Source organism: Malus domestica, chromosome 02 (genome assembly GCF_042453785.1).
Source record: "Malus domestica chromosome 02, GDT2T_hap1".
Lineage (NCBI taxonomy): Eukaryota > Viridiplantae > Streptophyta > Magnoliopsida > Rosales > Rosaceae > Malus > Malus domestica.
The window spans coordinates 31,355,311-31,371,654 of NC_091662.1; the positions used below are offsets into that span (position 1 = coordinate 31,355,311).

Sequence of the window (16,344 nt, forward strand, 5' to 3'; positions counted from 1 at the left end):
ATAAATTAAACCATTTAAGTTAACGTAGTCATCTTCGTTGAAATTCTTCAATATCTATTTTAAATTTTAATTGATGTGAGATTAGGTTCATTAATTGACAGTGAACAAATTTGAATGTTTACTTTAATGATGATTAATATTGTTCACCCTCAAATCAGGAAGATCTATTGAGAAACAAATTTGTTTATTTAATTTTTTTCATTTTTTTTACAAACAAATTTGAATATTCGATAAGTATTACTAAATTGTTTCATGTCTTGTTTATTTAAATATGTTTGCAAAAATCTTATTTGTCCACTTGCTGAATTATCTCACAGTTTTTGTTCATTTTGCGCCCTCAGGTTGTAACTAGTAGAGGTTGGCTTATAATCGTTTTTATTGATGGATCAGAGACATCAAATTGTATGTATGTAACTAAATGGTTGATTGAGACTTGGTTGAGCTTGGATGTGTTTGCTCGCAAGTGATAAATTTGAGTAATGTATTACTTTCATGAAACGTTATGCCAAATTTTTTAACGAAATCAACCCTAATCGGGTATTTCCAAATAGGATGCGCTATCCACACGTCTTTTTTACTTCTCACACACCCCTTGTTAATTTATGTCCGTTGATCTTCTTCAATTCATTCGATTCGACGATCGAAAACTAAAAATGTGTGAGAGAAGTAAAAAGAGGTGTGTGAATATCACACCCCTTTCCAAACAAGGGGTATTACATAATTTAAGCTAGTGGGCCTGACGCTTTATGGTGTTAAGACATCTCACGGATTTGGATCCCATTCGGATCCAAATTGTGAGGATTCTAGGAATCCTTATATCCTAATCGTTTATCGTATATCGTGCGGTCAGAAATCATATTGAATTATTTTATTTAAAATTAAACAAAAATACATTTATATAAAAACTAACCGCATGATGTACGATGAATGACTAAAATATGAAAATCTCGAGACAATCCTCATTCACATCTCACTACCTTCAAATTTCAAGTAAGTAAGACCTTGAGGTTCTGAACTCAAAGTTGGTGTGGTCTCTTTGTATTCTCAATTATTGACTGACGCGTATTTTCTTAACTTTATTGTCATGAACTTAATATGTGTCAAATAATAACTAAAATCACAAACAAGACACATCCATTTTAGGTGCACAAGATTTGAAGTTAGACTCTAATAAATAACGTACTCAATATCAAATTATTGTTGAATTATTGTGCGGTCCAACCCAAAACCAAATCGGTAGGTAGAAATGAAAATTCTTATTGGATAGAGAATATAGAAAGAGGGAAGGAGACTTGAGAAAAACAGTGTCCGAAGAAAGACTGGAATTTTGACCCCAAAAAAAAGATAAAAAAATAATAAAAAAAGACAGAGAGGAAAATGTCTAACTGCCAGTGGGGTCCATAATTACCATCTCGCCAACTTTAAACCATTAAATACAAATTAAAAAAAATATTTAAATTCAATCCTCGTTTTTTCTTTCCTTTCCTGTTTCGTTCAAGAAGCTCTGCAGCAACGACGAAGAAGGAGGACAAGGAGAAGGAGATTCAAAACAACAAGGACAAGAATGGCTGTTGTTGCCGCCGCACCGGGCGGCGATTCACTGAGCGCGAGAGCAGCCACCATGAGAGAGTCACTGCAAAAGAGCCAGACCATCACTGACAGCGTCGTCTCAATTCTTGGCTCCTTTGACCACCGCCTCTCCGCCCTCGAAACCGCCATGCGTCCTACCCAGGTCAGTCCCACCCTCTCACCTTCTTCTTCTTCTTCTACCTTTGGTTTTCTTTTTCAAGTTCGGATCGCAGCTTTTGAGTTTGACTTGGCCTTTACTTTCCTCACACAAGAGTAGCATATATATATATATATATATATGTTTTTGTTCTTTTATTTTTCTCAGTAACCAAACGGTGGATCTCTCAGATTTTGACTGGGTTTCATATGCTTGATCTTAAGTTTGTGTTTAATTATTTGGGCTGGCTTGTCTGAATTTTGGATTGTGCAGATTAGGACGCATTCTATTCGGAAAGCTCATGAGAACATTGACAAGACCTTGAAGGCTGCTGAGGTTATATTGGCGCAATTCGATCTTTCTCGTCAGGTATATTTTCATTCCTAAGCTTAATTTGTAACAACATATATACAGTAATTGTTAGTCAGATCAGCCAATACCTCTCAACTTGTTTAATTTTAACTAGACTCGACTTTATATCGAATGAGTGTAAACCAAATCTTTTTTTCTTGTAAGAAATGGTATCTGTACACCGGGCGCTTAACTTCCTTCGTATTTCTTGGATTTTATTGTTGACGTTTGATTTTTTGCAATTGCACCTGTTACAATGAATGCGCCTAGTTTGTTCGTGCGGGTTGTTGGGGTGCTTTCATAGGACATGAGCATTGTTCACTTTCTGGTCCCATTTGGGCAGGATGATTTGTAAGAAAGGAGTTCGATTTTTGAGAATGTGACTAAATTAGGCAGAAAAACCATGCAAAACCCTGGATACATTGCACTTCAAGTGGGATTTGAAATTACTAGTCCATGCACTTTTTCTTTTTATTTTCGTGTAAATGTGCTGTTAATAATTTACTCAAGCAATTTAACTATGTAAAATTACCAGCAAGTTACAACAGGTAGACATGTAATTTTTTTGCTTTGGTGAATGTTTGCGATGCAGTCATGAAGCCTAGGCACTAACCTAGACCATATGTCGGTATAGTTGTCCACACTTCATAGCTTGCAAGAGAGGATCTTACCTAACATTTGATTCTTTAGTAGTCATTGGATTTTCAATAATCTACCTGTAATAATTTTTTATCATTTCCAGCTGTAAAAATGCTTATTAGAGTTAATTGCTGGGATATTACCATATGACAGTGTTGTTTTAGCCTTATCTTGCCTAGGGCTGTGTGTGTGTGTGTTTTAGCCGTATGTCTGATTTTCAATTCGCAGGCCGAGTCAAAGATACTGAGAGGGCCTCGTGAGGACTTGGAAAGTTATCTAGAAGCAATTGATCAGCTAAGAAGAAACATACGGTTCTTTAGTAGCACAAAAGGCTTTAGGAGTAGTGATGGAGTTATCAGTGATGCAAATGGTTTGCTTGCTAAAGCTATTTCAAAGCTGGAAGAAGAGTTCAAGCAGCTGTTATTGTCTTACAGGTTTGTATTTGAATACTAACGATGCTGTTTTTCTGGTGCTATTACTTCCTTTGCCTCCATTTTCAGCCTATGCTCTACTTTTCTTTCATTTCAGTTTCAGTTTCATGTGCAACATGTCCTGTTTGTCTGTGTTTTGTGTTGGCATCAGAGGGTGGTGGTCTGTTATTTTGTTTTTCTTTTGTCTAATTGTAATACCTTCTAACAATTGAATTTATTTATGGGGAAACAATCATTTTGGTCCTGTAGTTTGACTTTTGGTCTCAAATGTGTCATTGTAGTTTCAGTTGTTTCAGTCAAGTATCAATAGTTAACTACTGGTTACAGTCAAGTCCCAAATTATAATTTCTTCAATCTTTCAGATGGTAGTCATTGGTGCTGGGGTAATATTGTCCAAGAAAAAAAAGGTGTTAAACTATTAAAGGATAATCTAACATTCAATTCATAAATTAAAATGTAGTATGGAAGACTTACATCTTCTCCAACAATTCTACAATCGAATCCCAGCCAATCACTGGAATCCCCAATCTAACCAACTCAATCCCAAACCCGTTTCTTTATTGTAACTAATGGTTAACTACAGGGACTTGATGGAAACAATTGAAAATACAGGGATTGTGATGCATGACACAAATACAGGTTTTCGGGTAGGGCGATATGAAAAATCTCTAAAAACTAGGATACAAATACGTCAATTAGAATACTGTGTATACTTTAAAAATGAGTTTAACTGGCAAATTTCTACCCATCCTTTTATATAGAAAGCATTAGTAATTTTATTTCAATATTAGAACAGCCTTGTGCACTGGGTACGACCTTTTATTAGAACAGACTTTCTAAAAAACAATGTGAGAGGAGAGAATGATGGGCTAATCATATTAGTACGCACCTCTCTAATATCTCTCGGGTTTCTCTTTATGTGGCTGTTCAGTCCAGCCCTTAGCAGATATTCTTTAATATTATGCATTTTTTATGTCAAGAATTTTCCTATTTTCACCACATCATGTTACACTTCTGTGTTTTCTCTTTTTTCTTGGGTTGAACACACATGGTAGGTGCAACTTGACAGGATTGGGACTGAGTCCAGTCCAGTCTAGTAGAGATCCTTCCCTTTTGAGGGGACCAATCCCTTTTCTTTTCAACTTCTTCTTCTTGTGATAAATAAGACTAAGGAAAATAAAATCTGTAGTCCCCTTTTCCATTTTGTCAAACCAGGAAGGAGAAGAAAGACTTATTTGGCAGGCTAAATTTTCTTTTAAAATTACAAACTCACCCCTAAATTCCTCAAATCATAATCCCTGTTAGTGCCGTAACCTTTACCATATTTGAAATGTATCTAAACCTATCCATACCATATCCTAATGTCAACAGATACTTCTGTACACGAAATTTATCGGGGCCATATCCGTATGGGATACTCACTCACCCTATTAAACTTTGCAGTATCCGTGTTACATAGACAGTGACCCAATTGAATCCAAGGTCAAACTATGGAACCAAAATGGTCAATTCCACTAACGTCATCGTATATTTTAAAAAATATTCAACTTTTATTGCTTAACTTTGCGATAGAATGCGACTTTTCTTTGGGAAGTCTAATTTTTTGTGCCTTTGCTTTTATGAGGCATGTTAATTTTGTTAATGACCTTCAGATAGGTTGTTAGGTCATCTATTGAACTGTAACTGTGCCTTTTTTCAGAATTGAAATGGTGCTTCATTTACACCATATATGTGTTTTCGAATTTCAGCAAACCTGTGGAGCCTGAACGCCTTTTTGATTGCCTCCCAACCTCATTGCGGCCATCCTCAGGATCTCCTGGGAATCAGGGTGATTATGGTGGCAAGAATCCTTCATCCAATAACCATCCTGAACACCACAACAGTAACCTAGAAAATGCTGTTTACACACCTCCTGCTTTGATACCACTACGGGTTCTTCCATTGTTACATGATTTAGCCCAGCAAATGTTTCAAGCTGGTCACCACCAGCAGCTGCTAATAATTTACAGGTAATAAAGAGGCATTATTTGCTCTTCAGTTATCAATGAGGCATGCTGGTTTTTCACTCCCTACTCATGACAACAGGTTATTTCAAGATTTCATATTTTATCAACGTCGGGTGATTTGTTAAACAGTTACTGCTTTTTGGGTATAAAGTTATTTAATGTTGGTGAAGCTCAAATTTTATGACTAGAAGAGAATTGACCTACGTGTGTGGGACAATTCCATAGAACATTTTCCGCATTCACACCCAAGGGATATGACACTTGTGTCCACGTGTGTCGAATACTTCTTTGTGTTCTTAGAAATGATGCTGCTTCATCTGCTAGAAAGAGTCCAAACTTAACAAGGTGTTGATCACTTTTTCCAAGAAAACTGCACTTAGCTATTGTTGTCTTAAATCGTTTGAGAATGGTTCTTTTACAAGTAATTGTTTTCTAAAGCACTGATAGATGTCTAACCATGTAAAATTTCACAATCCTTGTATCTGGACTTTTGGAAAACGCATAGGAAACATTGTTGGGTTTTTCAAGCCCAATGAGCTATCCTAAGGCTCTTAGGAATTAAAGTCTCAGAGGATTCAATTTTTTTCCCAATTGGAGTTGGTTTCTCAATTGGAGGAGCTGGTTTCCCAACTAAATTCCAATTAGGATTAGTATTCCTCATTGAAGAAGACATTTATTATGTTTATATAAAGGGGCTGATGAAATTGAGGTTCCACCATAGAACCAATTGGCAATATGGGGAGTAGCCCAAGATCATATAAACACATAGCAAACCTTGTTCCTCACTGATGTGGGACAACTCTCAACAGGGGCTATTGCACTAGTTTTGAAGTGGAGCAAAACAATCAATTATACCACTCAAGGAGTTAGAGTGAGAGAGTATTGTAAGGGTAAAGTGTGTGCGAGAGAAAACAAAGGAGATAATAGTGTATTTCTTATTCTTGTTCTTTCAGGTTTTTGGTCAAGTTTTAATTCTAGAGACTTAGGCAACATAATTTGTTGTAATCATTCAGTATTGATATGGTGAAAGTTTGTTGTTGCTGCCCCATGGAAGTAGGCACGTAGCCTAACCACATATATTCTTTGTGTTATTCATCTTGATTGTTTCTTTTTAGTTTTCCGAGTTTGTCTTGTTTTTTTCCATTCTTAAACATGATATATACAACAATCATTGTGCCTATGTTGACACACCCATACTTGTCTTAGTGCCGTCCGATAATAGGAGTTAAGTTTTCAAATCCTAAAGAAAAGTTATTGTGATGTAGAGGTGCCTGTATGCTTCAATCTCATTTGTAATTTCTGCTGTCCTCCCTGGGTGCCTAACCACACCATTAATATTGAAGCTAGCTGGTCAATTCAGATCTTGTATTTGAACATTTTTTTGAAGGGATACCCGTTCTTCAGTTTTGGAAGCAAGCCTCCATAAATTGGGGGTCGAAAAACTTAGCAAGGATGATGTTCAGAAAATGCAATGGGAAATTTTGGAGGCCAAGATTGGGAACTGGATTCATTACATGCGTATAGCTGTAAGGATTTTCTGGCATTTCCTCAGTTTCATAGATTATCTTTGTTTTTCTTCAATATCTAACTGTCCATGAACAGGTCAAATTGCTCTTTGCCGGAGAGCGGAAAGTTTGCGATCAAATGTTTGAAACATTTGATTCTCTTGGTGACCAATGTTTTGCTGAAGTTACCAGAAGTAGTGTCTCAGTTCTACTTAGTTTTGGCGAGGCAATTGCTAACAGCAAAAGATCTCCGGAAAAGTTATTTGTACTTTTAGACATGTACGAGATAATGCGGGAGCTTCACTCAGAGGTTTGAATAATTTAACAAATTTATAAAGCATGCACTCTATATACAATATGACAAATTAGAGCAAAGGAAATGACACAATTAGAAGTGCCCCTTAGGTGCTGAAGTTTGTAAGGCTATTGATTTGTCCAGAGCACTTTGACAGTTAGGAATTCATCACATTAGGTAACATAGGATCATTAAGTATATCAGACAACTTTGAGTTCGAGAATTAGGGGATTTTATTTTAAGATCTATATTCTCTTGTTTCTTTCCAAGATATGTCTGCTTAAGATACAGATGGCTTTTGTTCCACAAATTATCAATCACATCCATATCAAATTATAATTTTTTTGTTTCCATTTCATCTATATCAAAATACTTAGCTTCTTTGTATTTTGAATATTTGTTTGGTTATCTTTTACAAGATATTACTCTACTCTTAGGGCTTCAATACTTTAGCACATCCATGATGGTTTATATTTATTGTTTGCATTTTCATAATTGGAAGAATTAGTTATCAATTATTTCACTCGGTACACTTGGTGGCTGCTTACAATGCAATTTTTGTAGAAAATCAAATTTAATAAAATACTTTCCATTTTGCATTAACGTGGTGTCTAGGTAACTTCAAACTTGCTTGTTTGTTGAGAAAGTAGGTAGCTTGATGGCCTGATGGCCTGGTGCCAGATTCATGCTTTGAGTTGATCCCTGAATTCATCTGCAGATTGAAACGATCTTCATAGGTAAAGCTTGTGCTGAAATTAGAGAATCAGCTTCAAGCTTGACAAAAAGGCTTGCCCAGACCGCAAAAAGTACCTTTGGGGATTTTGAAGAAGCCGTTGAAAGGGATGCAACGAAAACTGCTGTAACTGATGGCACTGTCCATCCTTTGACAAGCTATGTGATCAACTATGTGAAGTTTCTTTTTGAGTAAGTTCCACTAATTAGGCTTTAAGACTTTTCCTGGTCTTGTGGTCTGATAGTGGTGCTCTATGGTTATTGGTTGGATGATCATTCCTCTGAAACGTGCCTCATAGTTTCTATTGAAATATTTTTTTACGCTGCTTTCTCTTATATACATTGATACATAGGATACATATTTTTTTTGGCCAATCAATTTTAGGTTGTGACTGTTAGATAGGTTTTGTATGCCTATTTCTTAATTTTTCATTTGACAGCTTTCTAAGTTGGCCAAAACTATATATTACAGTTACCAATCGACATTGAAGCAACTTTTCAAAGAATTTGAAAATGGAGATGAAGGTGGTTCACAATTAGCTGCTGTCACGATGCAAATAATGCAAGCTCTTCAAACCAATTTGGATGGGAAGTCTAAGCAGTACAGAGATCCAGCTTTAACTCACCTATTTCTCATGAATAATATTCACTATATGGTCAGATCTGTGCGGAGGTTTGTCTCAGATATGTTTTATTTGACCTTTTGGTTTAAGTGTTACAAGCCTATAATATGTGCCACTCCTGTTTCAAATTGTTTTCAGATCTGAAGCCAAAGATTTGTTGGGGGATGATTGGGTGCAAAGACACCGGAGAATTGTTCAGCAGCATGCAAACCAATACAAAAGAAATGCTTGGGGAAAGGTGCTGTTTGTTAAAATAATTGATTTGTTGACCTAATTGAACCCTACACGATCTTTCCATAATTTACCTTAGTTTTTTCTTTATAGGGACTTGGTTCTTGCTTTTTGGGCCATTACTATTTGTATTATGATCAATGTTAAGCTTTTTGCATTTCTTTTATCTTTTAAAGATATTAGATTGTCATTGTGACATTAGACGTATTAGTACCCCATTGAGAAGTTATGGAATGTAAAGTTTTACAGACCTTCAAAATCCACTAATAAGAAAAAATTGAACCCTCCGTGCTTTAGGTTGTGTTTTGATTCTGTAATGGTCTGATATGTTCAACCATTAGTTTGGCATGTCGATTACACTTTTACAAGAAATAGCTTCCGTTTTCAAATCCATGACCTATGTGTTTTTCATATAAAAATCCATTACATTTGTACAATTATGGCTTTTCAGTTTAGATATTGAAATATTTTTGAGAAATCCTTCATCTGCCATGAAGTGGTGTAGATCCTGGAAATGAATAATATTCTAAATTGAAGGACTGTATAGTGCCAGATTTTTGTTGGATATTTACTTATATTATGTTTCTCTTCTCCCTGGGTTTTGTTTAATTTTTGTGTGTGTGGGCCAAGTGGCTATTACTTATAAAAGCTTAATATCTTAATTTGTTGTAGCTTAATATCAAATATTCTTTCTGTATCTTCACTCCATTGTCAGGATTGCATTGTAGTTAGGAAGTTCCATTAGGCCTCATATAGATTGGAGAAAACATAGAAGATAAAAGATAAAAGAAAAGGAGATTAATATAAAGGTTTTTGGGTCCAATACAAACGGGAAATAACTTGCTTGTTATTTACATAAGGTATACTTGGGTGTTGATTACTTCAATTCAGCACTAAAAGGCGTAATAACCGTCTTTTTGGGTGATTTGGTGAGAGAGAAATGTTAGAACTATCAAAGAAAGGCTAGGAGACATGGTTGTAACCTAATGTGGTAGACTATAGAGTGAGGTTTTAAGCTTCTTTCTAAGCATCAGTATCCTCTGTTTTTAGAAATGTATGGAGATACTATTTTAGCTTCTGCATGAAAATTTGTGTGTGTGAAAAGTAAATTTAGATAGAGGAAAAAGGTTGAAAAAGAATAGTTACCGTTCTACGGAATAGTAGAAAGAGGGTGATCGATGTGACTGTTCTATGTCCTGCTACTTTTCGAGCGCCAACCAATCTGAATATATTTCGTGGAAAATATGGTTTCTCTTGTCGTAATGCAGTGATGCAGAAGCATGCTTTACGTATATTTAACACTTTCAGCATGTTCATTTTGCTTTTATTTTTCTCTTAAGAGGTGTTTCACTACCTTATGAAATGTTGGTGTTTTCTTCCATGCAGATTCTGCAGTGCCTCTCCATCCAAGGCTTGACATCATCTGGAGGTGGTAGTTCAGTAGCTGCTGATGGAGGAAGCAGTGGAGTTTCTAGAGCAATTGTTAAAGATAGGTTGATCTCAACTTCTATCCTCTGAAACATACACCTAAAAGAGTAACTTGATTATCTATCGATTCACGGATTACTTTGTCATCAACATTTTGACCAGCTGAAATATAATCCATTTCAGGTTCAAGACGTTCAATATGCAGTTTGAGGAATTTCATCAAAAACAATCTCAGTGGACAGTTCCTGATACTGAGTTGCGAGAGTCACTAAGACTTGCAGTTGCTGAAGTCTTATTGCCTGCCTACAGATCATTCATAAAACGTTATGGGTGTGTTTTCATTATCTTCTATTGTTTTGCATGCACTGTCACCACATGTCCAGTATAACGATACATCCCTTTAAGAACAATAAACATTAATGCCTGTTTGATAACCATTTCATTTTAGTTTTCATGTTTTTCCTTCATAGAGATATAGGGAATGTATATGTAGGAATGAGGAATGAAGGATGGGTGAATGGTGGAGGGAGAGTGAAGGAAAATGTAGAAAACAAAAACTAGAAACAGAAACCTATCAAAAGTTCTTAGTTTTTAGTGTTTATTTCTCATGTCTTCCACTTCCCACCACCCATACTCCACCCTTGGTCATCCCCTCATTTCTTTCTTATATTTCTTCTCTTTTGCTAACTAAAAGTGAAAACTAAGACCTGAAAACGAAATGGTTATCAAATGGGCCTAATATTTCTGAAATAGAAAAGAATCTAGATTGGCTGACAGAGGTAAATTCTTGGATCAAATTGGCTAAATTGAAAACACAAGGACTAAATTGGCTAAATGGGTACATCACATGGACCATTTTGACATTTAAGCCTTGTAGTTTATTAGACCAAACTTAATAATCTAGAGTCTAGATTGGGAAAAAAAAAGCTTAATACTTTGGAGACTGGACATTAAGGGCTTGTTAGACCTCGAAGTTTGGGTAGGAATGGATAACCCACTATATTCAAGGTATGTTGAAGGTAAAGGTGAATGATTTTTCATTTGGAGGCAATCAGAAGGGGACTAGACATGAAGGAAACTTATCCTTTCCAATCCTACCATTTTTGGGGGGATTGGAAGGAAGAAGTTTCCTTCTTGTTTAATCCACCTAATTCCCTGGGATGAAAAATCATTCACCTCTACCTATTTTCTTGAATATAGTGGGTTATTCATTCCAATGCAATCCTAGAGACCAAACAAGGCCACAACTACCATAGACACTTAAGTGGGCCCATGGACTTGGTCTAGGGACTCTAAAGAGGATATCTCTTAACTAACCGTGTTTTACAAACTTCATCATTTATTTATCTAAGGAATTTAATAGGACAACACTTCAGTTCGGGTATTCCGGCTGAATATCATGTAACTATTGTATGTTAATTGGCCTGGAAATCATATCCATGGTGTCATGTTTTTTTTCTTCACGTTTTCAAATATGTCGAAGTACTAGTTGTATCTATTGGTGCCAAAATCTGTATGTTCTGTTTGTCTCACAGGCCTCTGGTTGAGAGTGGAAAGAACCCCCAAAAGTACATCCGGTACACCGCGGAGGATCTTGAGCGAATGTTGGGTGAATTCTTCGAGGGGAGGAACGTGAACGAACCCAGGAGGTAGATTTGACAAGTCTCTCGCTCTTTCCGGCTCTCTGTTGATTTAGCCAACGATGTGTACCATCGGTTTTGGTATCCTGTGGAATGTTTGTGCCCTTCCCTGTATATCGCACAGTGAATAAGAGGGGTCTGTCTTTCCACATATGCTTGTATAGTCCCTGCTGCTTCGACGGCCCGGCGGCGTTCCAAGTTCAAATTTTGTAATTTTATAAAATGGGCAGTCGTTTCTTAGCACTTTCAGACCAAATTAGGGTTCTTTTTGTTCTTGAATATTTTCAGTCCATCTTCAAATGTATTTTTTTGACCAGATTTTTAAATTCTTCGAGGAATGGCTATGATCTTTTAAAATCCACTATCATTACATGTTTCTGTACTGAAGAGCTCGTGGTTCTTTACTCTAGTCGATCCTGAATTTGCCACGTCATTGTTTTAATTTAAGACGATTTTATGGCTGGATTATTTAGAGACGTCGAAAGGGATGAGAGGAATAAATTGGTATTGAACACTCCATCAATAGGTTTCTACGATTGACTTTAACAACATGCTTCATATGTTGGGCCATCTCTAACCGATCCGGCTAGAAGGTCGAAAATAATCCGAAATGACACGAAAACCATCTCCAACTGAGGGTTAAGCCAAAGGGCTCGTGGGCCCCACCAAACCAAAAAATGGAATCAGGCTTGGGCTAGCCGGCTAGCCCTCTCCCTCTCAGGCCATCTCTAACCGAGGGCTGGCCAGAGGGCTCGTTTTAGCCCTCTAACCCTCCAAGATTCTCCAAGATATTAATATTTTAATGAACAGTACATGGCCATATTTGCTTCTATCTCCTACCGAGGGCGAGAGGGCTAGAGGGCTCGTTTTAGCCCTATCACAAAAAACCGTCTCCAACCGAGGGCCAAAGGGCCATAGGGCCAAACATAATTTATTATTTAAAAACTACAACTAAAATGTTGTTTAAGTTTCATGTTGTATAATTTTTATGTTGGTTAATTTTATTTAATGTTGTTTCATATTGTTTAATGTTGTTTCATGTTACTTAATTTAATTTAATGTTGTATAATGGCTTAGGAAGTTATAGGAAAAAAATAGAATTTAAAAAAAATATGAAACAAATTTTGTGAAATAGAAGTTATAGGAAAAAAATGGAATTTAAAAAACAATATGAAGTAAATTTTGTGAAATAGAAGTTATAGGGAAAAAATGGAATTTAAAAAAAATATATGAAATAAATTTTGTGAAATAGAAGTTATAGGAAAAAATAGAAGTTATATGAAAAATTTTGTAAATAAAAAAAATAATAATAATGTAAAAAAAAAATAAAACAATCCTGTCGGTTATAACCGACAGGAATACACCATTATTTAGTATATTAAATAATAGTATGTATTCCTGTCGGTTATAACCGACAGGAATAACAAAACTATAAAAAAAAAAATAGCCAGCCCGGGGCTGGCTGGCTTTCCGAAAGCAGCCAGCCCTCCAGCCCTCTCTGATCCCGTGGGGCCCTCCCAGATTCCAGAGCCCTCTGGCCTAGCCCTCGGTTGGAGACGGTTTTAGGGCTATTTTCGGCCCTCTGGCCCTCTGGACCCTTCGGTTAGAGATGGCCTTAGAGATGGCCTCAGCTGCTGCCTTCTCTCTTCACCCTTCGGTCAAACATAATTTATTATTTAAAAACTACAACTAAAATGTTGTTTAAGTTTCATGTTGTATAATTTTTATGTTGGTTAATGTTATTTAATGTTGTTTCATATTGTTTAATGTTGTTTCATGTTACTTAATTTAATTTAATGTTGTATAATGACTTAGGAAGTTATAGGAAAAAAATAGAATTTAAAAAAAATATGAAACAAATTTTGTCAAATAGAAGTTATAGGAAAAAAAATGGAATTTAAAAAACAATATGAAATAAATTTTGTGAAATAGAAGTTATAGGAAAAAAAATTGAATTTAAAAAAAAATTGAAACAAATTTTGTAAAATAGAATTGAAAAAAAAATATGAAACAAAATTTGATTCATATGAAAAGGAAAAAAAAGGGAAAAAAGAAGTTTAAATTCATAAAAAAAAAAAAAAAGTTAATACAGCGGCTACTAGCCGTTATATTAAAAAAAATTCAAACTATTAGTGTCGGTTATAACCGACACTAATAGTAATTAAAAATAAAAATTTTGCTTTTGAATAACTATTACTGTCGGTTATAACCGACAGTATTAAAAAATTCTTCTTTAATGCTTTCAGTTATAACCGACAGCAATAGGAAAACATTAAAAAAAAAATAGCCAGCCCCGGGCTGGCTGGCTGGCCGAAAGCAGCCAGCCCTCCAGCCCTCTCTGACCCCGTGGGGCCCTCCCAGATTCCAGAGCCCTCTGGCCTAGCCCTCGGTTGGAGACGGTTTTAGGGCTATTTTCGGCCATCTGGCCCTCTGGACCCTTCGGCTAGAGATGGCCTTAGAGATGGCCTCAGCTGCTGCCTTCTCTCTTCACTCTCTCCTCCATTTCCGATTCCGCAAATTCACCTTCTTCTCGGAGTCATCTTCTTCGGTCCCATCTCCTTGTTCTACTCCTCTCAGCATCTCACAATCGCAGCACCACTCGCCCACTCACACTAGGTCCACCTCTTAAACCCCTCTCTCTACAATTTTATCTTTTCTAATTGATAACTTAATTGGATGGCATCTGACGTGGACAGCCACATTATTTGAAAAATTTGCAAAACCTAAGGAAATGAAGAAGAAACACTCCTCGTATACCACAATCATCATTTAATTAACTAGTTTTTCTTAATTATTAGTTTATTAAATAATGAACTAAATTAAACAATCTAATTAATTCAGATGATGTGACTGTCTACATCAAACACCACCTAAGGTGGTATGAAAATGTGATACAAAAACATGGTATGAATAGCATTACTCTATTATTAATAGTTTAATATAGAGTTTGATTAAAGGTTTAACTCAGGTTTATAATTGGGGTTTTACTTATGTTTTCGGTTAGGTGGGTTTTGCCTGGAGCATTAAATTAACTAAACATGAAATCAATGATTAGAAAAGTAGTAGGGGATTGTAAGTGGGAGGGCAGACAATCTTGGTCCCCAAGTTTTTCACTTCCGTTGTGGATTGTTGTTTTTGGAATTAATTAGCTTTGGGTTTTTCATTTTTCTCAAATTCCCACCTGATTTGGCTTCCATATAAAAACCAACAAATCACCTATAAAAAAAGTAGCTCCCATTTGTATTAACTTCAGGCGATTTGTTGGTTTTGTTTGGTTCCCTGAAACGACGGAGAATAAGGGTTCTATTTGCTTGTTTCTTTTTAGTCTTTTTGATTTCATAGAAATGAAATTGTGATGATTTGAAGTTTGTATTTTTGACATTTTCAGATTAAATTTGGTGATATCTTAAAAAGCTTAAAAAGCGGTAAGTTGTTCTTCAGCGCAATTCATAGACTATACTGGCGCAACCTGCGTGCTCAAGAGACTATACTGGTTAATAGGTATCCTTCATGTTTCAGAATTTGATTGCAAATTTTTGTGGTTGCAGTAAAATTGAGGGATCGCAGGCTACTGCAAAACAGACGGCTGAATTGATTCGGTCGGTAATTTCAGCGCAGCGGGTGCCATACACAAATCAAGCTGGAGCATTGATTTATGCTGTGAAGGCTGTTGGGGAGCAGCTGATTGCTGCAAACCCTATTGGTAATGTTTTGTGAGATTTCATCTTAAAATTTTTATTTGTGAGATTTCATATTTTTGAATTTACTGACAACTAGGCAAGTATTTTAAGATAGGGTTTAGGAAAAGTATAACTTATTACAACGTAGAGTTTATTAACGTATAACTGGAGAGCAACTTACATGATATGTGTTCACTGTCACGTGGCGTTCCGATCCAATAATACAATGTTATGTGTTTAAAACCTTACACATATAATTGTTTTATTGAAATGAGACGCCACAATGTCAACGGGATGGAACAACTTACGGAGATAGGATCAGTGAATTACAAGACGAGAGATTTTTAATGGTATTTTTCGAGATACGAATCCAAAATACATAATTCGTTCATGGTATTTTTGAACATATCAAACAACAGTGGACTCAAGTTCGTTTTAATACTTCATAATCTATTCTCCAGCCGACCAAATGAGCCATGTGAGTCAATTATGGTCTTTTGAAAACTATATACATTCCAAGATACATATGCAAATTAGTTTTTGGCTGTACAAAAAGGTTAGGTTTTTTTCGGAGAATGACGGTTTGGTCCATTCACCTAGTGAACATCGGTGCAAGTTATCACGGCAAAGTCAAGAGCCTATCCGTGAGTTATTTGGATGGGTATGGTTCGATTTCCCCCGGTTTACCATAAAAACCAAAAATCGAACCGAAGAATTTGCATGGTTCGATTTGGTTAATTGTTCGGTTCGATTTGGTCAATTTATGAACAACATACAGATGCCACAACATACCTATTTAAGAGAGAGAAATCTTTACTCTATGTAAAATGACCTTTTTTTTGACAGAAGCAATAGAGTTTCATTATTACAAAAAACCAATTACAAGGGTGCCATATGGGTATATATGTTCTAGTGATCAATTTCTTGATCTGGAGGTAATTAGCACAAAACGCAAATAATTTAAAACCATATACGACCACCCCACAAATCATACCACTAGAACGAGGAGTCACGTAGACGAGATGTGATATACCAAGCATCAAAACCCTCACAAAAG

General features: G+C 36.0%; 1 protein-coding gene across 2 annotated transcripts; it reads left to right on the forward strand.

Moving 5' to 3' along the window:
* The first annotated feature begins 1,450 nt into the window (after positions 1-1,450).
* On the forward strand, positions 1,451-11,968 carry LOC103418482 (exocyst complex component EXO70A1-like). 2 transcript variants are annotated; one of them, XM_008356605.4, is made up of 12 exons: positions 1,451-1,732; positions 2,000-2,095; positions 2,945-3,150; positions 4,896-5,156; positions 6,541-6,679; positions 6,756-6,968; positions 7,672-7,877; positions 8,158-8,358; positions 8,447-8,546; positions 9,926-10,032; positions 10,151-10,297; positions 11,503-11,968. In XM_008356605.4, exons 1-12 carry the CDS (start codon positions 1,565-1,567, stop codon positions 11,618-11,620), a joined length of 1,962 nt encoding a protein of 653 aa, XP_008354827.3. In that variant the 5' UTR covers positions 1,451-1,564; the 3' UTR covers positions 11,621-11,968. The 2 variants fall into 2 exon arrangements, with proteins under 2 accessions (XP_008354827.3, XP_070673900.1); XM_070817799.1 differs by lacking the exon at positions 4,896-5,156 and having other exon boundaries at positions 1,459-1,732.
* The last annotated feature ends 4,376 nt before the right edge of the window (positions 11,969-16,344 follow it).

Excerpts from the sequence above, each read along its gene's own strand:
- LOC103418482 (XM_008356605.4), top strand. The coding sequence starts at position 1,565 with ATGGCTGTTGTTGCCGCCGCACCGGGCGGCGATTCACTGAGCGCGAGA. Across the intron at positions 6,680-6,755 it reads TTCATTACATGCGTATAGCT|GTCAAATTGCTCTTTGCCGG; the intron begins GTAAGGATTTTC and ends GTCCATGAACAG. Across the intron at positions 8,359-8,446 it reads ATGGTCAGATCTGTGCGGAG|ATCTGAAGCCAAAGATTTGT; the intron begins GTTTGTCTCAGA and ends AATTGTTTTCAG.